The sequence below is a fragment of the Zootoca vivipara genome, chromosome 5, assembly GCF_963506605.1.
Source record: "Zootoca vivipara chromosome 5, rZooViv1.1, whole genome shotgun sequence".
NCBI classification, from domain to species: Eukaryota; Metazoa; Chordata; class Lepidosauria; order Squamata; family Lacertidae; genus Zootoca; species Zootoca vivipara.
In genome coordinates this window covers 6635919-6661457 of record NC_083280.1, presented here as the reverse complement: position 1 = coordinate 6661457, position 25539 = coordinate 6635919, and the positions used below count along the sequence as shown (strand labels likewise).

The following is a 25539-nucleotide window of genomic DNA, read 5'->3' as shown; positions in this document are numbered from 1 at the left end:
TTATCAATCTCTTTTTTTTTAAAAAAAGGTGACAGACCTGATTGAGGAAACTACTAAGATATCTCTCTATTAGCTGCCGCCAACAAAATTATTGGAAGGATCTTAACAAACTGTCTCTTAACAATATCCCAGGCAACCCTTCCTTAATCACAAAATGATTTTCGGCCTTCTAGGGGGACAATGGACATGATTTTCACTGCTCGACAGCTTCAAGAAAAATGCAGAGAGCAAAACCAACCCCTGTATATGGCGTTTATTGACCTAAGGCCATTGACACTGAAAATTGTAATGTCCTGTGGACTGTCCTTCTGAAAATTGGCTGCCCAGATAAATTTGTGAACATCATTCGGCTCCTCCATGATAATATGACAGCAACACTCACAGATAACAATCGCTCTCAAAGTGAACCATTCACAGTGGGATCAGGTGTTAAACAGGGTTGCGTTATCGCTCGAACTATATTCATTATTTTCACTGCCATGATACTACACTTTTTCAAAACTCCCCTCTGGAGTAGAAATCATGTATTGAACAGATGGAAAGCTCTTTAATCTGAGCAGGCTGAAAGCAAAGAGTAAGATTGCCATAACGTCCATCATAGAGCTTCAGTATGCTGATGACAAGTTAGTGTGTGTGCACACTCAGAGGATGACCTTCAAACCATCCTACCGTAAATATCTTTGCAGAAGCTTACAAAAAGCTTGACTTTTCCAAAAAACCAAAGTGCTGCGCCAACAAGAAAAGTCGTTACAGTAAAGCATTCAGGAAGTACTGGGCATTGATATGGGAGCAGCCAAAACAACCAAAATAAATAATCTGTAACCCAAAATGTTTGGTGCCCAATTTCCCCCAATTTATCTTAGAATCATAGAATTATAGAGTTGTAGAGCAGTATATTCCTTCCCCTGTTCTGGACACTCTACTTCTGTTGTTGCAGCCTAGAATAATATTAGGGTTTTTTGCTGCTGTATCACAATATTAACTCATGTTAAGTTTGTGGTTTACTAAGACCACCAGATCCTTTTCACATGTGTTCATCTGGTTAGTCCTGCCTAGGTGCAGAACCTTACATTTGTCCCTATTGAAATTCATTTTGGTGGTTTCAGCCAAGTTCTCTGTTAAGGTCATTTGAATCCTAATTCTGTCTTCTGCGGCATTAGCTAAATTTGAATTATTAGCTAAATCATCATATTATCCCTGTATCATGTACACCCAAATTTACAGAGGGAAAGAATCAAGACAGGTGCTGTTTGAGGGTAATGTCATCTGGACTACACAAAGTACCGGTAAGTGGGAACTGAGACACAAACACGCACTGTAGTGTGGACAGGCCCCAAGTGCCTCGAGCTGACAGCGGATGCTTACTTTCTCCATCTGAAGTAGATAGAAATCAATGAAATCCTGCGGCTCATCCTTTCGTTGCTCTTTATGCCTTTCTAACTCCTCCTTTGCAAATGAAAGTACCAAGTCTGCGGAGGCAAATAACTTCCTATGAGGCCCTGGGAAATGTTTCATGAGCCATGGGAAGACTTCATACAGCTGCAGGCGAGAAGAAAGCAAAAACCTGTCACTACCACAAATTGGTTTGGTAACAAGGTCTATCACAAACTCATTTGGACTGGCACTTCAGAATCATGGCCTGGATTATTATTGAGGCTGTGGCTAAATATCTGTGGGCGCTCTTTGACCCAGTGGATGGCATGCAGCAAAGTGCTTTTATATCACTTCAGCTGGCAGTGAATTGGGCATTCACGCACTACTTAGATGACTGCAACCCTTACTATTGTTGTTGTTGTTTAGTCGTTTAGTCGTGTCCGACTCTTCGTGACCCCATGGACCATAGCACGCCAGGCACTCCTGTCTTGCACTGCCTCCCGTAGTTTGGTCAAACTCATGTTCGTAGCTTCGAGAACACTGTCCAACCATCTTGTCCTCTGTCGTCCCCTTCTCCTAGTGCCCTCAATCTTTCCCAACATCAGGGTCTTTTCCAAGGATTCTTCTCTTCTCATGAGGTGGCCAAAGTATTGGAGCCTCAGCTTCACGATCTGTCCTTCCAGGGAGCACTCAGGGCTGATTTCCTTAAGAATGGATAGGTTTGATCTTCTAGCAGTCCATGGGACTCTCAAGAGTCTCCTCCAGCACCATAATTCAAAAGCATCAATTCTTCGGCGATCAGCCTTCTTTATGGTCCAGCTCTCACTTCCATACATCACTACTGGGAAAACCATAGCTTTAACTATACGGACCTTTGTCGGCAAGGTGATGTCTCTGCTTTTTAAGATGCTGTCTAGGTTTGTCATTGCTTTTCTCCCAAGAAGCAGGCGTCTTTTAATTTCGTGACTGCTGTCACCATCTGCAGTGATCAAGGAGCCCAAGAAAATAAAATCTCTCACTGCCTCCATTTCTTCCCCTTCTATTTGCCAGGAGGTGATGGGACCAGTGGCCATGATCTTGGTTTTTTTGATGTTGAGCTTCAGACCATATTTTGCGCTCTCCTCTTTCACCCTCATTAAAAGGTTCTTTAATTCCTCCTCACTTTCTGCCATCAAGGTTGTGTCATCTGCATATCTGAGGTTGTTGATATTTCTTCCGGCAATCTTAATTCCTGCTTGGGATTCATCTAGTCCAGCCTTTCGCATGATGAATTCTGCATATAAGTTAAATAAGCAGGGAGACAATATACAACCTTGTCGTACTCCTTTCCCAATTTTGAACCAATCAGTTGTTCCATATCCAGTTCTAACTGTAGCTTCTTGTCCCACATAGAGATTTCTCAGGAGACAGATGAGGTGATCAGGCACTCCCATTTCTTTAAGAACTTGCCATAGTTTGCTGTGGTCGACACAGTCATTGACTATGCAAAAGCCTTTGACCTTTTTTCTAGAATAGTGCTAATTATTATCATTATCATTATCAATCATTATCATTATACCCTGCTCCAAAGGGTAGGACTTGAACCAATGGCTTTAGTTTTGAAGAATGGAGATTCTGACTGAACATCAGGAAGAACTTTCTGACAGTAAGAGCTCTTTGACAATGGAATGGAACTCCCTCGGGAGGTTGTGAACTTTCCTTCCTTGGCATCAGCTTGGCTGCAGAAGTTGCTGGAAGGAGGCATACAAGACAGGCCATCCAACCCGGATTTAAATTCACATATCCCTCCAATGAATCAAGTACTCTGAGGGCTCATGGACATGGATCCAAATGGTTTTTCATTTTCCTGCCACTTTCCCCAGGACAACCCACTGTTTATCACTGAATTGAAAAATCAACTCACAGAAAAAGCAACAGGCATTTGTTCCAATTCAGTGGTAAACAGCAGGTTTTCGGGGGGGGCTGTGGAAGTGTAGATGAACCCCTAAAATTTAGGAGTACTATCATAATGTTCTGTGAATGCTTATTTGAGTTAGGGCCTCTGGGAATCAAAACACTACTCACCAGGTGAAGTAAGGTATTTCCATTTTTCAAGAGGCAATCAATGGCATTGATCAATTGTTGGAATTTTTCATCTTCAAGAGAAAATCGGTATCCAAAAGCCAAAACACATATCAAGCTGGACACTGCATTAGTGATGGGGAGTGAATAATCATGTGGCTGCCCTACAAATGAAATCATTTACAGTTATATCTCGGAAAGCTGCTAGGATCAATTGCTATTTTAAAAATATTTGAATACAAGTGAAAATGTATGAAATTCCATTCGAAAATGTGCAGAGATTATGCATAAAGATCTCTGCAACCTGGGAGAGGTATTAGCATCATTACTTACCATATTTACGTGAATGTACTGTAATGTGTACCTTGGAGTTTTCTTGGCAGGGATACTGGAGTGGCTTGCCAGTTCCTGCTCCAGGCGGATCACGTTTAGTCTAAACTCTCCACTATCACCTGTCCATCTTGGGTGGCCCTGCACGGCGTAGCTCATAGCTTCTCTGAGTTATTCAAGGCCCTTCGCCATGACAAGGCAGTGATCCAAGAAGGAAAGAGTGAGAGCTGGACCATAAAGAAGGCTGATCGCTGAAGAATTGATGCTTTTGAATTATGGTGCTGGAGGAGACTCTTGAGAGTCCCATGGACTACAAGAAGATCAAACCTATCCATTCTGAAGGAATTCAGCCCTGAGTGCTCACTGGAAGGACAGATCCTGAAGCTGAGGCTCCAATACTTTGGCCACCTCATGTGAAGAGAAGACTCCCTGGAACAGACCCTGATGTTGGGAAAGATTGAGGGCACAAGGAGAAGGGGACGACAGAGGACGAGATGGTTGGACAGTGTTCTCGAAGCCACCAACATGAGTCTGACCAAACTGCGGGAGGCAGTGGAAGACAGGAGTGCCTGGCGTGCTCTGGTCCATGGGGTCACGAAGAGTCGGACACGACTAAACGACTAAACAACAACAATGTGTACCTTTTTTGGCTAAATTACATTGTAAAAATTAGGGTGCACATTAGATTTGATGGCGCATTTGCATTTGCCAGCAAATACATTTTTGGTTTCAAGGTTTTCAAAACTGAGTTGTTCATTAGATTTGAGGGTGCATTAGATTCATATAAATACGGTAATATCACATACCTTTTGCACATGCAAAGACCTCTACAAGACGATGGGCTTCCTCTTGTATTTGGAGCTCCATGCCTGTCTTCCCCAGACCCAACTTCCGCATAGTAATGACACTGAACCGTCTCTGCTGCTTCCAGGTGTGACCATTTGAAAATACCAAACCTAAAACAGGAAGGAATCAATGAGAAAACATTACTCACAAAAATGCCATATTTTTAAAATTGTCAGCCAACCAAGATGAGGCCAAATTTAGTGCAGATCATACCTGTGCATTTCTGAAATGCCCCGATATCCTTTTTATGGTGCATTCATGATTATTTGTGTTCATAATGTTATTGAAGTGGTCACATGGATATGATGGGCAATTCAGATTTCAACTTTATACTCTTCTCTTGAGATAGCGCCAGCAAAACCCATCAGCCTTCTCAACAACTTACCCTTTTTTTTAAGAGCAGCTTCCATGAAAGGGGTCACCGGTCGTTTAGACAAGACTTCTGGTGGGTTTGTAAGGCCTTCTTTCACCATTTGGAATCCAGACAGTACTACCATAGGTTGATGTCCGATCCATACAGTGTAAATGTTTCCATATTGCTTAGCCAGCTGCCATTAGCATCAAAGTAGAAAAGAGAACTGTCATGTTAAAACATAGCATATTATTGCAAGCTTTTGTGACTACAGCCCATTGCCACTGTGACAGGCATTCAGGGAGCTGGTTAGTGGCAAAGCCTTCTTCCTCACCACCAGAGAGTAGTAGTAGTAGTAGTAGTAGTAGTAATAATAATAATAATAATTTATTTATACCCCGCCCATCTGGCTGGGCTTCCCCTGCCACTCTGGGCGGCTTCCAACAAACATTAAAATACATCAAATATCACAGATTAAAAACTTCCCTAAACAAGGCTGCCTTTAGGTATTTTCTAAATGTCAGGTAGTTTTTTTTTATCTCTCTGACCTCTGATGGGAGGGTGTTTCACAGGGCGGGTGCCACTACCGAGAAGGCCCTCTGCCTGGTTCCCTGTAGCTTTGCTTCTCGCAGTGAGTATATTTCAAGGCAGCCCAATTGTTGCAAGAAGTGGGTGTGGGAATCTTTAACCTGCTGAAATTTCACTGCCTTTATCTTTTCTTGTTGAATAGTTCTGTCTTTTTGGAGACATGCCTTTAACTGGGCTAGATCAGACAAGGAGAAAATAGAAGCAGGGCATGTGGCAACTGAGAAGACCCACTGAGAACATCACCCAAGATGGGAAGAACCAAGCATATCAAAAGCTTACCATGAATCAACAGCCTGATGCAAAAGAAAAAAGAAAAGCTTATGCTATTCTAGGCTGCATCAACAGAAGTCTTAGTTAATGGAAGTAATAGTCTTACTCTATTCTGCCTTGGTCAGACCACACGTGGAGTCCTGTGTCCAGTTCTGGGCACTACAATTTAAGAAGGATATTGACAAGCTGTGCAGAAGAGGAATTGTTATGAGAAACGGTTGAGGGAGTTAGGTATGTTAGGTAAGAGGAGACTGAGAGGAGCTATAATAGCCATCATCAAATGTCTCAAGTACTGTCACATGGAGGATGGAGCAAGCTTGGTTTCTCCTGCTCTGGAGGATAGGACCTGAATAAATGGATTCAAATTATGAGAAAGGAGATTCCAACTAAACATCAGAAAGAACTTTCTGACAGTAAGAGCTGTTCAACAACTCTCATGACACATGGTGGACTCTCCTTCCCTGGGGAGTTTTATACCTTATTCATTGGGGATAACATTTAACCTCTCATACAAGCCTGAGATCATTCTGATCTTTGGCCCACCTGACCTCCTTGCAACTGTTGGCTAAGCATGCATTCTTTTCCTTCGTGATTTCTCAATTATTCCATTTCTTAATACATGCCCTTCTTACCTCTCGGCTCATGTGTAAGTTCCTTATGCAGCCACATTTTCGCCTGGCACTTAAAGATATGTGATGAAGGGATCAGGAGAGCATCCCTGCGGATTGCATTCCGCAAACAGGGGGGATGCCTTCTGGACCTCTCATGGAGGGAGCACATGAAGAAGGGCTTCAGGGGTTCAAGTTGGTTCATATGGGAGAGGCAGTCCTTGAGCAGTGGTCCTGAGCTGTTTAACACTTTATAGGTCACAACCAGCACTTTGAATTGGGCCCATAAATAAATTGGCAGCCAGTGCAATTGGGCCAGGATTGGTGTTATCTGCTCAAACTGCCTTAGACCAGTGAGCAACCTGGCCAACTGAAGCTTCCAAACCATCTTCAGAGGCAGCCCAACATTAATGCATTGCAGTAATCTAACCTGGAGGTTACCAGACCCAAAAGGAGTGCAGCTGAGCCACCAGCCAAAGCTGATGAAAGACACTTCCATGCCATCTGAGCCTCACAGGACAGCAATGGATCCAGAAGGACCTCCAAGCTGCATACTCACTCCTTCCGAGGGAATGTAATTCTATCAAGAGCAGGCAACCTCCCATCCATCTGATCCAGGGAACCACCCACTTACAGAGCCTCGGTCTTATCTGGATTGAGCTCTTATCCATTACCAAGGCAGGACATCAGTCCAGCACATCCACTGCCACAGCTTCAGATGTAAAGGAGCTGTGCATCATCAGCATATTGCTGACAATGCATTCCAAAAACTCCAGATGAACCCACTCAGTGGTGTCATGTAGATATTAAATAGGTAAAAGGTAAAGGGACCTCTGACCATTAGGTCCAGTCGTGACCGACTCTGGGGTTGCAGCGCTCATCTCGCGTTATTGGCCAAGGGAGCCGGCGTACAGCTTCCAGGTCATGTGGCCAGCATGACTAAGCCGGAAACACTGTTTACCTTCCCGCTGTAGCGGTATCTATTTATCTACTATTTATCTATTTATCTACTTGCACTTTGACATGCTTTCAAACTGCTGGGTTGGCAGGAGCAGGGACCGAGCAACGGGAGCTCACCCCGTCGTGGGGATTCGAACCACCGACCTTCTGATCGGCAAGCCCTAGGCTCTGTGGTTTAACCCACAGCGCCACCCGCATCCCCTAGATATTAAATAAAACAGGGGATAAAATTGAACTCTAGTGAACCCCCACACTGAAGTCTCCATGGACTCAAGCAGCACTCTCCAAAACTAACCCTCTGGAAGTGACCATTGAAGTAGGACTGGGACTATAATAAATCAGTGCAACCCATCCCTAATTCGGACAGCCGCTCCCAAAGGATACCATGGCCATGGTATCAATAGCTGCTGAGAGGTTAAGGAGAATTACTGTAATATGGACACATTTCCCCTGTCTCTCTCCTTACAGAGGCTATCATACTGGATAACTAAAGCTGTTTCTGGGCCAAAACTGGGCCTGAAACGACACAGATTGAAATGATCTAGAAAATTTGTGTGTGTGTTTTCAGGAGAGCCTGGATCTGATCCACAACCACCTGCTCAAGAACATTGCCCAATTATTTAAAAGAAGAAAAAGAAGAACCTTGCCCAAGAAAGGAAAATTAGCAGCTGTCCGATAATAGCCCTGTATTTAATGTCTCCTATGATCTTGTGGGACAAACACATATACATTATTCAGGGATACATAAGAAAAGAAAAGAACAACTTTATGTATACAGTACTTTATCTTGGCTGCAATTTCACACACACACATATATATATATAGAATGAGTTTCGTTCTTTTTTTACACATGGAATGCCTTTATATTTGTCTATACAATGTAATATTCTATATATGTATGTGGGGCAAAATGTCTCCCATAAAACAAAATTATCCATATTAAGCAATATATAAAGAATTATAAGGGCTATAAGAAACCCTCCCTGGATTCGGAAAATCTAAATCATACAGCCAATCAATTTGGTATTATATGTAAAAATGATTACTGGTGATGTAAACAAGCCAGATAAGATTTGTTATGATGAGAAAATTGAAACACTTAATTGAACTTATCATGTGTACATCTAAAGTTGCTATAGTATGCAGAGTAGGGATGCAGGTGGCGCTGTGGTCTAAACCACCGAGACTCTTGGGCTTGCTGATCAAGGGTCAGCAGTTCGAATCCACATGACGGGGTGAGCTGCTGTTGCTTTGTCCCAGCTCCTGCCAACCTTGTAGTTTGAAAGCATACCAGCACAAGTAGATATATACAGTAGGTACCATTGTGGCGGGAAGGTAAACGGCATTTCTGTGCGTTCTGGCTTCCATCATGGTGTCCCATTGTGCCAGAAGTGGTTTAATCATGCTGGCCACATGACCCAGAAAACTGTCTGTGGACAAACATCAGCTCCCTTGGCCTGAAAGCGGAGATGAATGCCACACCCCATAGTCGAATTCAACTGGACTTAACTGTCCAGGGGTCCTTTACCTTTTACCTTTAGTATGCAGAATACCTGTAGAACAAATTGCAGTTTTGATGAACAGAGGAACAAATATTTAACTAACAATTTCCATTAAGCCAATTGTCAAGTTGCACTGAATGTACCACTTCCATTTTCCAGGAGGTTTTACCAACACAACACTTTACTCCCCAATCGCTGTAAAAATAAAATAATCGGCAGTTCTATTAAACCAACTTCTTACTCAACTAGTAGATGTACCTTCAGGAAAGTATCTTGTGAAAGTGTTCTCCCAATCTGCCACAGGCCTCCAATGACAGGAAGTGGGAAAGTTCCAGGAGGGTAGCGTCTGTGTGACCAAAGCTGTCTCAGGAAGTGCAGAATCAGAAAAGCCACCAGCACAAAAACCAAAATTTCCAAAATCCCAGCCATTCTCCTGTTGTTATGTTTTCTCTGCCAATTTATTTTGCTAGTACAGCTGCATGCACTGGAACGTAGATTTCCCAATAGAATGTTGCTTCTCTTCAAATATATTGTTACTTGTCTCTCTTCATTCACCAACAGCCTTTTATATAGCCTACACTGAAGATGTGTGTGGCAAGATTTATTGCATCGAACAGTATTTAATTACGGTAGTTCTCGGAATGTATTTCACTTTGTAAGGATTGCAACAGCACTTGCGGTCCTTAAGAATGTTAAAAACAGTGTTTCAATCCAGATTGAGGTTAAATCCTGACAAGACAGAAGTACTGTTTGTGGGGGACAGGAGGCGGGCAGGAGTGGAGGACTCTCTGGTCCTGAATGGGGTAACTGTGCCCCTGAAGGACCAGGTGCGCAGCCTGGGAGTCATTCTGGAGTCACAGCTGTCCATGGAGGCGCAGGTCAATTCTGTGTTAAGGGCAGCTGTCTATCAGCTCCATCTGGTATGCAGGCTGAGACCCTACCTGCCCGCAGACTGTCTCGCCAGAGTGGTGCATGCTCTAGTTATCTCCCAGTTGGACTACTGCAATGCGCTCTACGTGGAGCTACCTTTGAAGGTGACCCGGAAACTACAACCAATCCAGAATGCGGCAGCTAGACTGGTGACTGGGAGCAGCCGCCGAGACCACATAACACCGGTCTTGAAAGATCTACATTGGTTCCCAGTACGTTTCCGAGCACAGTTTAAAGCCCTAAATGGCCTCGGTCCAGTATACCTGAAGGAGTGTCTCCACCCCCATCGTTCTGCCCGGACACTGAGGTCCAGTACCAAGGGCCTTCTGGCGGTCCCCTCATTGCGAGAAGCCAAGTTGCAGGGAACCAGGCAGAGGGCCTTCTCGGTGGTGGCGCCCGCCCTGTGGAACGCCCTCCCATCAGATGTCAAAGAGAAAAACAGCTACCCGATTTTTAGAAGACATCTGAAGGCAGCCCTGTTTAGGGAGGCTTTTAATGTTAATAGATTATTTAACGGTATTTCATTTTCTGTTGGAAGCCGCCCAGTGTGGCTGAGGAAACCCAGCCAGATGGGTGGGGTTTAAATAATATATTATTATTATTATTATTATTGGGACCCAGGTGGCGCTGTGGTTAAATCACTGAGCCTAGGGCTTGCTGATCAGAAGGTCGGCGGTTCGAATCCCTGTGACGGGGTGAGCTCCTGTTGCTCGGTCCCAGCTCCTGCCAACCTAGCAGTTCGAAAGCACGTCAAAATGCAAGTAGATAAATAGGAACCGCTACAGCGGGAAGGTAAACGGCGTTTCCGTGTGCTGCTCTGGTTTGCCAGAAGCGGCTTTGTCATGCTGGCCACATGACCTGGAAGCTATACGCCGGCTCCCTCGGCCAATAATGCGAGATGAGCGCGCAACCCCAGAATCGGTCACGACTGGACCTAATGGTCAGGGGTCCCTTTACCTTTACCTATTATTATTATTATTATTATTATTATTATTATTATTATTGCAGCTGAAATAACTGGTCTTGTCCCCACGCCGATCCCAAGGGAATAAGCAATCTACTCTCAAGTTACTTGAGGGTTGAGGTGAGATGGGGGAAAGCATTCTAGAGAGCAAAAACCCCAGCATCCATGGAAACAGAAGCAGTGTCTGCCTTTTTCAGGTTGTTGCAGGACTAGTGGAACGCGGGTGGTGCCATGGGTTAAACCACAGAGCCTAGGGCTTGCCGATCAGAAGGTCGGCGGATCGAATCCCCGCGATGGGGTGAGCTCCCATTGCTCGGTCCCAGCTCCTGCCAACCTAGCAGTTTGAAAGCACGTCAAAGTGCAAGTAGAAGTGAAAGCTCACTAGGTCAGTGTTTCTCAACCTTTTTTGGGCCACGGCACACTTGTTCCGTGAAAAAAATCATGAGGCACACCACCATTAAAAAAGTTTAAAAAAATTAACTCTGTGCCGCCCTATATTATAATTATGACTGTAAGAAACACTTGCCAAATATTGCTTTCCGGCGGGTCAGTGCTGTGTATTGGCGGCCACCAGGCTCGTTTGCACTGAGCTTTGGGAAAGAGGAGGAGAAATATTGCTTTCCGGCGGGTCAGCACTGCGTATTGGTGGCCAGCAGGCTCGTTTGCACTGAGCTTTGGGAAAGAGGAAGAGAAATATTGCTTTCCGGTGGGTTAGTGGTCTACATTGGCGGCCGCCAGGCACGTGACAATGCAAATCGCCCTTCTCGTCGCCGCACGTCACGGCACACCAGCCAGCGTCTCGCGGCACACTAGTGTGCCGTGGAACAGCGGTTGAGAAACGCTGCACTAGGCTTTAGACCAGTCATCATCCCTCAGCATAAACTATTTCACAAGACTTTTGTGGGTAGGATGGAGGGGAAATTTGATTCAAGTTCGGAAATAATTACTATAATTTGAATATAATACATCTCAATCAAGTGAAGAAGACTGTGACTTGTGTGCCTGTTTTGGTCTGCTGTCAGGAGCTGGCTGCTGGTGAAGTGATTGCTCTCTAATATAGCGAAATTGACTTGCGAGGTGGTGTGTTGTTTGATAGAAGATTGAGTGTTTTTTTGGGGGGGGGAGGCTCATTTAATTTCATTGTACACAGGTTGTACAATGACAAAAAGGTATTATTATTATTATTATTATTATCTCTTCCTCAGGTTCTTTTTTATATACAAACTGGATTTGGTCTGGATAGCCTTTCAAACAGAGGACTGTAATATGAGGGCATATATCTATCCTGCCCATGAGGAAAGAAAACAAACTTTTTGAAGTCAAACTAAACACTAGGATAGGTAATTGCAGGAGAAAAGTTTACTTTTTTTATAGAACAAAACAAAAGTCCACATCACCACATTTCCTTTTAAGAAATAAATCTTACATGCTTCTTTTGAAGTTTCTGTATAAAAGCAAAAACTTAGTAAACTTTTATATCATTTAAAGAATTTAAAGAATTTGGGATTCGAGAAAAAAAATCATTTTATTTACATATTTAACATTTGGTAAATAACCATGCCTGCTTATCATACAGGAAAAGGTAGAGGAGAGGACCTTTTCCATGGTGAATTCCCTGGTGAATGATTAAAGTTTCTGGCATTTAGTTCCGCGGAAAAGTTTCTTCTAAGCAAGAAACAATGGGCAGGAGAGATGTTAGTTACCCAAGGAGAAGGTTAAATGTTCAGGCTACTGTTTAATTCAAACTCCTTCAACTGATGACAGTGAGAATTTTGGTCTTCAAATACTGATGAAGCCAATGAGGGAAGAGATGGAGCAACCTATTCACTGAGATCCACAACATAGATAAAACAGATTTATACTCTATTGCAGGGACTAATTAAAAATATATCTGATGTGAAGAAGTCATTCTTTTGCAGGGAGTACTAATAGCCTCTTTGGGTGTATCAGTTAGAAATAGAGCAAGAGATGCTGCAACACTAGAATATTAACAAAACATACATTTTAATGAATTATGGTGCTGGAGGAGACTCTTGAGAGTCCCATGGACTGCAAGAAGATCAAACCTATCCATTCTTAAGGAAATCAGCCCTGAGTGCTCACTGGAAGGACAGATCGTGAAGCTGAGGCTCCAATATTTTGGCCACCTCATGAGAAGAGAAGACTCCCTGGAAAAGACCCTGGTGTTGGGAAAGATGGAGGGCACAAGGAGAAGGGGACGACAGAGGATGAGATGGCTGGACAGTGTTCTCGAAGCTACGAACATGAGTTTGACCAAACTGCGGGAGGCAGTGGAAGACAGGAGTGCCTGGCGTGCTCTGGTCCATGGGGTCACGAAGAGTCTGACACGACTAAACAACAACATTTTAATATCACATCACCCAGACACACTTGCTAAATAAAGTAAAATAAGAGCCCCACTGGATTAGACCAACCAGATGTCTAAGGGAAGCCCACAAGAAGAACATGAGCACAAATGTACTCTTCACTCTTGGAATAAGTAGATAAGTAAGCTTATATATTCTCCATCCTAGTACCTACGGGACCGCCTCTCCTGGTACGCCCCACGGAGGACCTTAAGGTCCACAAACAACAATATTCTGGAGATCCCGAGCCATAAGATGGCTAGATTGGCCTCTACTAGAGCCAGGGCCTTTTCAGTACTGGCCCCAACTTGGTGGAATGCTCTTTCCCAGGAGACCAGGGCCCTGCGGGATTTGTCATCTTTCCGCAGGGCCTGCAAGACAGAGCTGTTCCGCCTGGCCTTTGGGTTAGACTCAGCCTGACCCCTGTGTTTTCCTCCCTCATGGCTTGGATTTATGGACTACTTGAAATGAGGCTGCACTTTAAATTTTAATACTGTATTTTAATCTATATTTTAATTAATTGTTTTTATGTTCTATTGTAATTCTGTTGGTGTGAGCCGCCCTGAGCCCGGTTTTTGACTGGGGAGGGCGGGGTATAAATAAAAAAATTATTATTATTTATCCAGGGGCAGGGGGGTCTACATCCTCCAGATAAGTCTTTGGATGCAAGTTTAAAAAGTGAGCATCTCCTTCTGCTCATCTAAGGCTCTCTGGATAAATTCCTGGCTTCCTGAGCTAGATAAAGTACAAGTAGTGTTAGTGGTGAAGGAAGGATAACCGGGGTGTTGGGCAGGGCAAACCCGCTGCCGGCACAAGCGCGTGTGCCTCTATGTACCGTGCATGCACGCGCGCTATACGTATGGTGGTGGGATCCTCTGCTCGCGGCTGCAGCGGCGTCAGAGGGATCCTTCGCTCGCGGCTGCAGCGGTGGTGGAGGGATCCTCTGCTTGTAGCTGCAGCGGCATCGGAGGGATCCTTCACTCACGGCTGCAGTGGAGGCGGACGGTTAGGGTACGCCATACGGTGCTCAAACGGCGCTGCGCGTGCGCGTGCGCCATCAGGAGGTTTGCCTATGGCGCCGCTCAAGCGCTGTACGGACAGTAAAGGAGGGTGCAGCCGCAAGCGGAGGATCATCTGCATGTGGCGGCGGCAGCGCAATGGCGGCGGCTTGCGCCGCTGTGCCCGGCAGTGGTGGGGCGAACCGCCCATGGGATGCCTTCTTGTCACCCCTCCTCAGAGATGGCACCCGGGGCAGCCCTCCCCTCTTGCCCCCTTCCTCTGCAACTGAGTAGTGTAAGATGTTTCAGTTTGGAACAGAGACTAATCCTTACACTAATAATTAAACCAAGAATATCCTTTAACACACATTAGGCGCCATTTTGAACCCTTGGCCATTCAATCATATTTGCCATCAAATTTATGAAAACTTTGTTTTGTCATTATTTTCAATGCAGGCACATGTGGGGTTTGTAATCCACTTTACTAGCTAACAATAATCTCTGGGAAGTGGCATTGAGGGGGGACTGAATGCAAATATTGTCAGCAACCCAGAAAATCCTGGTGGTGGCCCTAAAATCCTTTCAGGGAATGCAATGACTCTTTGAATTAACCATGTTCACATACAAAACAGATACTTACTGGTAGTTTTGCCATCTGAAGTAGATAGAAATCAGTGAAATCCTGTGGCTTATGTATGTAGGAGATTCTGTTCTTTATGCTTCTTCATCTCCTCCTTTGCCAATAAATGCACAAACTCCCTAGAGGACAGGGCCTTCTTGTGTGGCCCTGGAAGACGCTTAAGGATCCAAGGGAACATTTCATGGAGCTTTGCAGATTATATAAAACAAAAACCAGTAATTACCATGAAGAAGCCCAGTAACATGTTCCATGACCCAACTTCTTTTGGCTGCCTTTTGGGTATCATGGTTGAGATCAGCCTTTCCTAACCTGCTGGCATCCAGGTATCTTGGAGCTCAGTGGGTAACACCTTTTTCTGATTCCCGTATCCACTAGTTTATTCTAGTAGAAGCTGTAAATGAAAATTTGACAGCTGAACAAATCACTCTCTCCCATATTACTGGTTCTATAGTATTTGTGGGAACATGGGTATTTAGTGTATGGCTCTCCCAAAACATGCAAATTACCCATATTTATTAATAACATATAAAAGCAATTATCTCTACAGGATTCCCATTGCCTTTGGGCAGTACCATCACCAACCCAGAATATCTTCATGGATGTCTAGTGAACATATGGCGAACCTAATCCATTTTATCTAGATTAATTCAGGATTATGAGGATGTTGGGCTGCGTAATATGGACGATATCACAGCTTCTCTTCCCACCAGCAATCTTCTTGCCCATCTTCCACATACAAGGGAAGGGAGCAAAGCTTGTAACTTTATGGGCTTGGAAGAGAACATCTTTGTTTGAGACTCTGTCCTGTCATATGAGGCCCTAAATCTTCCTGACACAGTGCATGTGGAAGGTGTCGAGTGTTCTGGGATACTGCTGTGTTATATGCCTAAGAAGACTATTATCCTCCTCCATCTGATATATACAGAAATTTTACCTGCTCCCACTGTACAGTATAGGATTGCAGCCTTATTACTAAAGGCGTACATTTTTCATAGTATTACAAAACTGCCACATCCCAATGAATCATATGTAGTGTGCAGGGGGGAAAACTATGCTGAGTAGGAGGACTCTGAAATTGGATTATTTATTGATTAGCTTCCTGCTTCATGTAGTAACAAACAAGGCTTATACAGTCATAGCTCATGTTGCGTCCGCTTCATGTTGCATCATGTCCCACGGCAACCCGGAAGTTGGGTTACTTCCGGGTTTTGCCACTCCTGCGTGCACAGAAGCGCTAAATTGTGCTTCGTGTATGCACAGAAGCGCCAAATCGCACCATGCGCCTGCACAGACGCACCACTTCAAGTTGTGGGCATTTCATTTTATGGAACGAACGGATCCCATCCATAACACGACGTACCACTGTATTCTGGTTTTTACATATATATAAACGAGAAAATAACAGGGTTTGTAGTAAGACAGTACGCAGAATGAGTGAAAGTGCTAGACTTAGAATCATAGAGTTGGAAGAGACCACAAGGGCTATCCAGTCCAACCCCCTGCCAGGCAGGAAACACCATCAAAGCGTTCTTGACATATGCCTGTCAAGCCTCTGCTTAAAGACCTCCAAAGAAGGAGACTCCACCACACTCCTTGGTAGCAAATTCACTTATGTGCAGACCAATCATGCTACTTGAAATAGTGAAATATGCCTATTTTGCATGAGGAAACTCTGCAATGGGCTATCACTGCTAGTGGGCTGCGAAACTGGCTGGGTATTCTTCCCTTCCTGGTATTGACTAATACACACATATTTTCAAGCTATTTCTTCTTATTGAATGCATTTTTGTAGGTTATTTTCACAAATGAATGCACTTATTGGCACTAATGTAGATGCATTCGTATACAAAAATTATCTATAGTCTGATAGGGCCATGAGAAGGAACAGGTTGGAAAGAGCCCTGTTCTGCTTGTCTCTAGTCCACACGTTTCTTCCTTCTTCATTAGGGCGAGCTTGTGAGCTGTGCCAGAGGATCTGCTGGAAGGAGGTGGGAAGACTTGGTTTGATGGTTTAGCAGCAACTGGGGTATATTTCACCACACAAAAAGTGATATTGCAACAGCAAGACAGCATCCAGAGCAACTTGAACTCTTTGTTTTGTTCCACCTACTTTGATGGCATATTAGGTGCTATCAGCTAGCTGTGCAGTACGTTTTGGATGGGAATGCCTGATCACTAACTAGTAGAAAGTTTGGTGCCAACTGATAGTAACTGCTTGAGTAATACTGATGCAGTAATATTTTGAAACAGACAAATTCATCAGCGTGTCTCAGACTCAAGGGATCCTCTCCTCCCCCGGTAGCATCAAGGATCAAATAAATTCGTATTTATGGTTTTATTCAGTAATAGTGGAGCAAGGCAGGAATCCAGTACTTCTTCTCTCCATAGTGATGTTGCTTACTCTGAGCCCCTCCCCTCCCTTCCCCAGCAACAGCTCTTCTTATGCACCTATCACTTTTTCAGATGAATTGAGCAAGTCAAGCAGATCATCAGATTCAATGGAAAGGAACAAGAGAAAAATATATAATTCAACATATAATACATACAAATCTAAGGTTGTCATTTTGGAACCTCCATTGGAAGATTTATAGTGCCACATCACAATCCTGGCTTTGCATAAATCAGGGTGAGATCATAGCTGCCAAGTTCCGGATTGAAAAATCCGGGACCAGCAGCAGCGCAGCAACGGAAGTGGCTTCTACGCGACTTCCGGACATGCATAGAAGCAACTTCTGGTGCCGCTCTGCCCATTTCCAAAATGGCCACGGCGCCAGAAGTCACTTCTACGCATGTCCGGAAGTGCATAGAAGCGACTTCTGGCACTGCGGCCATTTTGGAAATGGGCAGAGTGGTGCCAGAAGTCGCTTCTACGCACTTCCGGACATGTGTAGAAGTGACTTCTGGCACCGCGGCCATTTTGGAAATGGGCAGAGCGGCACCAGAAACATGGCCGCCAGCAGGAGCTGCTTTCCAGAGGATTTTCAGGAGATAAATCCATTCGGAAGACCAGCAGGAAATGGTAAGAAAATATGGGGCTTCCCCGGGCAAAACGGGGTACTTAGCAGCTATGGGTTTTATAGAGGAAGAAAAGTGAAGGCAGGCTGCACATCACCAGTGGTATAGCATGGGTGTGAGAAATGAGAACCACTGGCAAGGGAAATGGTGGTCTCTGAGCTGCCTTCGCCCCGTCCTAAAGAGAGGTGCCTCCTCCCACTGTCCCTGGGGAGCTTGTTGCCAGGGCTGCTGCAACAAACAGCTGTGCAAGCCTTTGGGAGGCAGACACACAAGAGGGCATCCGAGGAGGCAGGGAAGGAAAGAAGAAGAAGAAGAAGAAGAAGAAGAAGAAGAAGAAGAAGAAGAAGAAGAAGAAGAAGAAGAAGAAGAAGAAGAAGAAGAAGAAGAAGAAGAAGAATAGTAGTAGTAGTAGTAGTAGTTTGGATTTGATATCCCGCTTTATCACTACCCGAAGGAGTCTCAAAGCGGCTAACAATCACCTTTCTCCTCCTCCCCCACAACAAACACTCTGTGAGGTGGGAGGGGCTGAGAGACTTCAAAGAAGTGTGACTAGCCCAAGGTCACCCAGCAGCTGCATGTGGAGGAGCGGAGACACGAACCCGGTTCCCCAGATTACGAGACTACCGTTCTTAACCACTACACCAAACTAAACCAAAAGAAAGAGTGCCCACATCGCCCCTGACCATAACTCAAAGCACTCCAGGGTGCCATGGCACACTGGTTGAAAACCACTGCTCTAGGACAGCGTTTCTCAACTGCTGTTCCGCGGCACACTAGTGTGCCGCGAGACGCTGGCTGGTGTGCCGCGACGTGCGGCAACGAGAAGGGCGATTTGCATTGTCACGTGCCTGGCAGCCGCCAATACACAGCGCTGACCCGCCGGAAAGGAAGCCGGCCGGTTCACGACGCGGAGCGAGCACAGCTCTCAACAGCCACCATCACGGGAGGGTGGTTTTAGACAAACTTAAAGAAGCTGGCTGGATGAGCTCAACCTGAAACTTGCTGAGCAAAGGTTTGTGCTGGCAGAGAAATCAGCGGCTTGTGAAGCCTTATTACAGGAGATTGCAACCAACACAGCAATTGGCAAGTGTTTCTTACAGTCATAATTATATAGTCAATATAGGGCGGCACAGAGTTAAATTTTTTAACTTTTTTAATGGTGGTGTGCCTCGTGATTTTTTTCATGGAACAAGTGTGCCTTGGCCCAAAAAAGGTTGAGAAACACTGCTCTAGGAGATTAATGTGTCAGGAATCCCAAAGGGGTTGTTGGTGAATGGAGGACGAAGGGGCGCAGCTCCTAGTACTTCCATATATTATTATGCCTTGAAGCGAGGAATAGCACAGAGTTTATAAGGATGAGGATGTGTTGCAGCCCCTAGTATAGGCTCTTGATTGAGTTCTTTAACTCCTTCTGGCAGCTGGAAGCTGAATGTTCTCAGCAGGCTGGTCAGGAAGATGAAGATTTCGATCTTTGCCAGCTGCATTCCCACACATACACGAGACCCTGAAGAGGAGACATGGGAAAGTCAGCAACTGAGTAATAATTTACTTTTCAGTGTCAATTACTTCACAGCTATAAAACATGCTATATAAAACTTTGGAGAACTAGACATTGTTGGGAAAGTGAAATAATCAATAGGTTGATTAATAATAATAATAATAATAATAATAATAATAATAATAATAATAATTTGTTATTTATACCCCGCCCATCTGGCTGGGTTTCCCCAGCCACTCTGGGCAGCTTCCAACCGAATATTAAAAACATGATATACCATTAAACATTAAAAACTTCCCTAAACAGTGCTGCCTTCAGATGTCTCTTAAAAGTATTATAGTTGCTTATTTCCTTGACATCTGCTGGGAGGGCGTTCCACAGGGCAGGCATCACTACCAAGAAGACCCTCTGCCTGGTTCTCTGTAACCTCACTTCTCACAGTGAGGGAACCGCCAGAAGGCCCTTGGAGGTGGACCTCAGTGTCCGGGCTGAATGATGGGGGTGGAGATGCTCCTTCAGGTATACTGGGCTGAGACCCTTAGGGCTTTAAAGGTAAGCACCAACACTTTGAATTGTGCTTGGAAATGGACTGGGAGCCAATGTAGGTCTTTCAGGACCAGTGTTATATGGTCTCGGCAGCCACTCCCAGTCACCAGTCTAGCTGCCGCATTCTGGATTAATTGCAGTTTCTGAGTCACCTTCAAAGGTAACCCCACGTAGAGCACATTGCTGTAGTCCAAGTGGGAGATAACTAGAGCATGCACCACTCTGGCGAGACAGTCTGCGGGCAGGTAGGGGGTCTCAGCCTGCATACCAGATGGAGCTGGTAGACAGCTGCCCTGGACACAGAATTGACTGACGCCTCCATGGACAGCTGTGAGTCCAAAATGACTCCCAGGCTGCACACCTGGTCCTTCAGTGGCACAGTTACCCCATTCAGGACCAGGGAGTCCTCCACACCTGCCCCCTGTCCTCCAAGAACAGTACTTCTGTCTTGTCAGGATTCAGCCTCAATCTGTTAGCCGCCATCCATCCTTCAACTGCTAATTCCTCGCCTGGCGAGTGCCAACATTGAACAGTTCATTATGAAAGACGAGTTTTGGTCAATACTGTGGAAATTGTCCAGATCAGCAATAGTGGGGAAGAACTGAAAGGGTTGGGAAGGCAGGGAGCAGAGCCTGGTTTCTATGCCTCCTGTGCCAACATGCTTAAGTATGTTTAACACATAAAAGGGTTAAGACTGTAAAGTAAGTTGTCCTGCCAGACTTCCTTCACCTTAGGAATAACTGGTAATCAGGCCTATTGCTCTCCTCCAGCCCATCTGAGAAGCTAAGTGTGTAAAGAGGTCTGAGCTGGTTGCTCCAAGCTCAGACCGCATGGCAGCCAAGGAATTCTCCTTTCTATACACCTATTTTTGCCTTGACAACCAACAAGAAGAACTTGTTAAATAATACTGTATAATCGTTTTTAAAAAATGACTGGTTCATCTTTAATTTATAACATAATCATCAACAATTGAATCGGCATAATTCTTTGTATTAAAAATTCAACAGGAGCCTGTAAGTTAGCAGTGAGGATGTCTGCTGAATACTTGGCAGGCGGAATATTTTACGGCATGAAACAGACAACAATGCCTGGCTCCTGACACAGGGGGTGCAAAATGATTCCTTTGTTCTTTGAAAATTGAAACCTGAACATACACCAGCCTCCTTTACAGTTCAGAGTGCAAGAAGTAAGGAAGTGGGATAGTTTAACTGCAGACTCGGTTCTAACTATAGTTTCATAGCAGGCTAAATTACATTCCATGAAAAAGAGGTGGGGTAGCTTTAGCCCTGTCACCTGAAAAGAAGTTGGATGGCATCCAGCAGTGACGTGTGACAGGGAGCAACAGCACCCTGGTGCTGGCAGTGTTACCTCTCTCAGGGACAGGGCAATGGGGTGGCAAGTGTGAAGACGTCCAGATTGCCAGTGATGGGGGCCCCATAAGGGTTTGGGTACCTGTGAGTCCAAAATCAGCCACCCACATATTCCCTAAATTATCATAGAATCATAGAGTTGGAAGAGACCACAAGGGTCATCCAGTTCAACCCCCTGCCAAGCAGGAAACACCATCAAAGCATTCTTGACATATGCCTGTCAAGCCTCTGCTTAAAGACCTCCAAAGAAGGAGACTCCACCACACTCCTTGGTAGCAAATTCCACTGCCGAACAGCTCTTACTGTCAGGAAGTTCTTCCTAATGTTTAGGTGGAATCTTCTTTCTTGTAGTTTGAATCCATTGCTCCGTGTCTGCTTCTCTGGAGCAGCAGAAAACAATCTTTCTCCCTCATCCATATGACATCCTTTCATATATTTGAACATGGCTATCATATCACCCCTTAACCTTCTCTTCTCCAGGCTAAACATACCCAGCTCCCTAAGCCGTTCCTCATAAGGCATCGTTTCCAGGCCTTTGACCATTTTGGTTGCCCTCCTCTGGACACGTTCCAGTTTGTCAGTATCCTTCTTGAACTGTGGTGCCCAGAACTGGACACAACAGCCTTGCCCCATCCTGCTGACCAGCAGTGCCACTCCTGCCAAAGGGATATTGCATCCATTCTGCCCTACTCTCTTGCTGATGGTGATGTCATTTCCTGGAAGCAAACCAATAAGCATGCCTATAGACCACAACTCAGCTTGGACTTTTGCATTCACCTGCACCAAATGGCAGATATTCCTCTCTAGCCAAATATTGTCCATTCTTGGCCAAGAATTGATTTGGGTTGAACTCTGCAGGAGTCTCCCATTGTGTCGGATCAAGAAGAACAGAGCGCAGATCAGGAATAATAGCAGTCCCCTGAAAGGAGAAACAATTGAATCAGAATGCATTCAGATCAACACATTCCAGGATTCTCCCTCACTCTCCCAGGACTAATCTTTGCAGAGTTCAAATTGAATTGAAACTCAGAGCTTTTTTGGTGGGGGGACAGGTGGGTATTTAATAGTGGCCATATTCATCCTCAACATTTTTCTGTTTTAAAAAATATTTCTATACAAGCAGAAACGCAGCAGGGCCTCCCCCAACACCTGTTTCAAAAAGGCCTTGCTGAGACCTTTGGCCATTACATGCTCCTCTGAGGTGCCACATGGCCCAAGGAATAGCGCTAGTGAAACATGTCTGCAGATGGAACTCCTGTTTTAGACTATCACAGGAAGTTCCTGCATGGCTGGAGGCATCTCTGAATATGCAACCTCCTCATAGACTCTTGGGATACAGGCGTGCAGTTGTATCACTCTTCATTACCTTGGGAAAGAGAAAACCACGTATCTTCACATCCTTTGTACATTGCCTAGGAACCCCGAAAAGCAAGGCATATTTAAAGCGCTGTATTTCATGAATCACAGCATTGGTGTAGGGCAGTTTCTTCTTATCTTGATAGCAGATTGTGTGAGAAGAACCTAAAGCATCTTCCATCTCCTTGTGGACTTTATCTGAAGAAAATTATGGAAACAGAAGGTTTATTTTGAATATTGAATTTATTTCCCATGAATGAGCCCCAGTTTCTTACATTCATAGAAACTGGATATAAAGTCAAGTGTATTAAAGCATCTGTGTGGAATGAGAATGCTATTTTTATTAACTAAAGGAGAGAGAGAGAGAGAGAGAGAGAGAGGAAGAAGGAGTTATGAACTTTAAGCTGTTCATGCACTTTGTAAAGAAGAATGAATCTGCCAATACAAAGGACAGAACATGATATGTATTATTCTGGCTGATTAAAGGTGGGGAACGCACCAAGGATAAAGTTTTAAATCTTCACAGATATAAACTTTATTCTCCCCCCAGTACTTGGCATGGACAGTGTTAAAGGGCTAGAGCGGTAGCCAGAAGATCAAATGGAAAACAGAAAATCCAAAGTTTGTTTTGTTTAAAGGGAACTGCATAACAAGGAAGATTAGGAGCCTCACCAATTGTTGGGGTGGATCTACCACACAGGGTGGAGGGACCACTATAAATAAGTCAGTAATTAAATTGTTATAACAAAAGAAAAGAAAAACGCTATGTAAAAATTGCATAGAAATTTCTTTTTGTCTCTGGCGCCATCTGGTGTTGCATATTTATAATGCATTCAAAACTTTTCTGTCTAATGTAGCTGAGTTATTGGCAGTGGTGTAGGGAGGGGGCGCACCGCTCCAGGTACCATCCTGTAGGGGGTGAGTTTTGGTGTGGGGGGGCCACCGGGGGGCCCACCCCCACGACTCCCAAGCCAATGCCGGCACGAGCGGCGAGCGGCAAAGCATCGGCAAGCACCATCTCCCTGCCTGCATCCCCGGCTAATAGGAGAGGAAAATACAAATAGGAGAGGAAAATATATATTCCCCCACAATGCAGTTTTAGCAGTTTCTGTTGTGCCTCTAGGCTCATCCTCTCTGCTTTTTTTTTTTAAGCACCAGCCACTTGTCTTCTGGAACACGCTGCACTCCCTTCATCACTGAGTTGCCCTTTTGCGTTAATTCTCTAGTTCTGTGATGGCATGTGTGCATGTGACAAGAAGAACATTCTACATGTTTCCATGCTACATTCACACATTATGCTTCCTGCTGTTTCATTCATGCATGCCTTTCAAATTAAGATTGAATGGAGCTTTTTTCCATTGCCAGATGAGAACGACACTCTCCAGAAAGTTTTTCACTGTGACTCCAGAAACCCTTTATGGATAGTGGATTTGGCCCCTTTTGGATCTGATGTGATATATAGATTGCTGAGAGAGAGAAAAGACGGCAGTCCAGGGCTCCTGTCCTTCGCTCTGAGCATGGGCAAAGCCGGGGGGCAGTGCCCCCCCTAGATACACAAAAATCATTTTAAAGCCAGTAGCACATGTGAAAAGGATCTAGACGTCTTGGTGGGTCACAAATTCAACATGAGTCAACAGTACGATGCAGCAGCAAAAATGGCCAATGCTATTCTAGGCTACATCAGTGTTGTTGTTCTTGTTGTTGTTAACTGAGTTTATATACCGCCCTGTTGTCTTTGTCCATAGAGTTTTCTTGGCAGGGATACTGGAGTGGCTTGCCAGTTCCTTCTCCAGATGGATCACATTTAGTCAAAACTCTCCACTATGACCTGTCCATCTTGGGTGGCCCTGCATGGCATAGCTCATAGCTTCTCTGAGTTATTCAAGCCCCTTCGCCACGACAAGGCATTGATCCATGAAGGGGACCATAGAGAGCTGGACCATAAAGAAGGCTGATCGCCAAAGAATCGATGCTTTTGAATTATGGTGCTGGAGGAGACTCTTGAGAGTCCCATGGACTGCAAGAAGATCAAACCTATCCATTCTGAAGGAAATCAGCCCTGAGTGCTCACTGGAAGGACAGATCGTGAAGCTGAGGCTCCAATACTTTGGCCACCTCATGAGAAGAGAAGAATCCCTGGAAAAGACCCTGATGTTGGGAAAGATTGAGGGCACTAGGAGAAGGGGACAACAGAGCATGAGATGGTTGGACAGTGTTCTTGAAGCTACGAACATGAGTTTGACCAAACTGTGGGAGGCAGTGGAAGACAGGAGTGCCTGACGTGCTCTGGTCCATGGGGTCACGAAGAGTCGGACACGACTAGACGACTAAACAATAACAACAACAATATACCGCCCTATACCTGCGTGTCTCAGGGTAGTTCACGGAATAAGAAGTATAAGGAAGTCATAGTCCACTGTCCTACTCTCTTCTGCTTTGGTAAGACCACACTTGGAGTCCTGTGTCCAGTTCTGGGCACCCCAGTTTTAAAAGGAAATTGACAAATAATAATGCATTCAATACTTTTCTGTCTAATGTAGCTGAGTCCTTGGTATGGCATGAGAATGTTCTCTCAGCATCCAAAACATTCAGAGAGAAAGGAAGAAGTAACTCTGAATTTCATGTTGTTGATACATTATAAAAACTGAATATGCTTCATCATAAAGAAGAATGAATCTGGTAACATGAAGGACAGAAGAGGATAAGAATGGTCCTAGCTGAATATTGGGAGGGGAATGTATTAAGGATAACATTTTAAAGTTCCACAGGTATAAGGTTCACTCTTCCTCCAGTACTTAGTAGGGATAGTGTTAAGGGGGCCAGAGCAGTAGCAGGAAGATCCTGTCTGGGAAAATGGATATTTGCAAGCTTGCTTTCTTTTCTTTTTTTTGCTGAAAGGAACAGCATAACAAGGAAGACAAGGAGTCTTCATGAATGATTCTGTGGATTGTGAAGTTTGAAGAGA

At 44.6% G+C, this 25539-nt stretch overlaps 1 protein-coding gene across 1 annotated transcript in view; it reads right to left on the bottom strand.

The window, feature by feature from the left end:
* Nucleotides 1-25539, bottom strand: part of LOC118093816 (cytochrome P450 2J1) — a 50443-nt gene that overhangs the window by 10352 nt on the left and 14552 nt on the right. The window contains exons 7-14 of the mRNA XM_060274302.1: nucleotides 22585-22772; nucleotides 21996-22137; nucleotides 19145-19308; nucleotides 9150-9251; nucleotides 4997-5159; nucleotides 4572-4721; nucleotides 3439-3599; nucleotides 1366-1539 (exon numbers count right to left, since the gene is read on the bottom strand). Of these exons, the coding sequence (XP_060130285.1) occupies nucleotides 1366-1539; nucleotides 3439-3599; nucleotides 4572-4721; nucleotides 4997-5159; nucleotides 9150-9251; nucleotides 19145-19308; nucleotides 21996-22137; nucleotides 22585-22772 (1244 nt within the window). The remainder of the gene's footprint in view (nucleotides 1-1365; nucleotides 1540-3438; nucleotides 3600-4571; nucleotides 4722-4996; nucleotides 5160-9149; nucleotides 9252-19144; nucleotides 19309-21995; nucleotides 22138-22584; nucleotides 22773-25539) is intronic.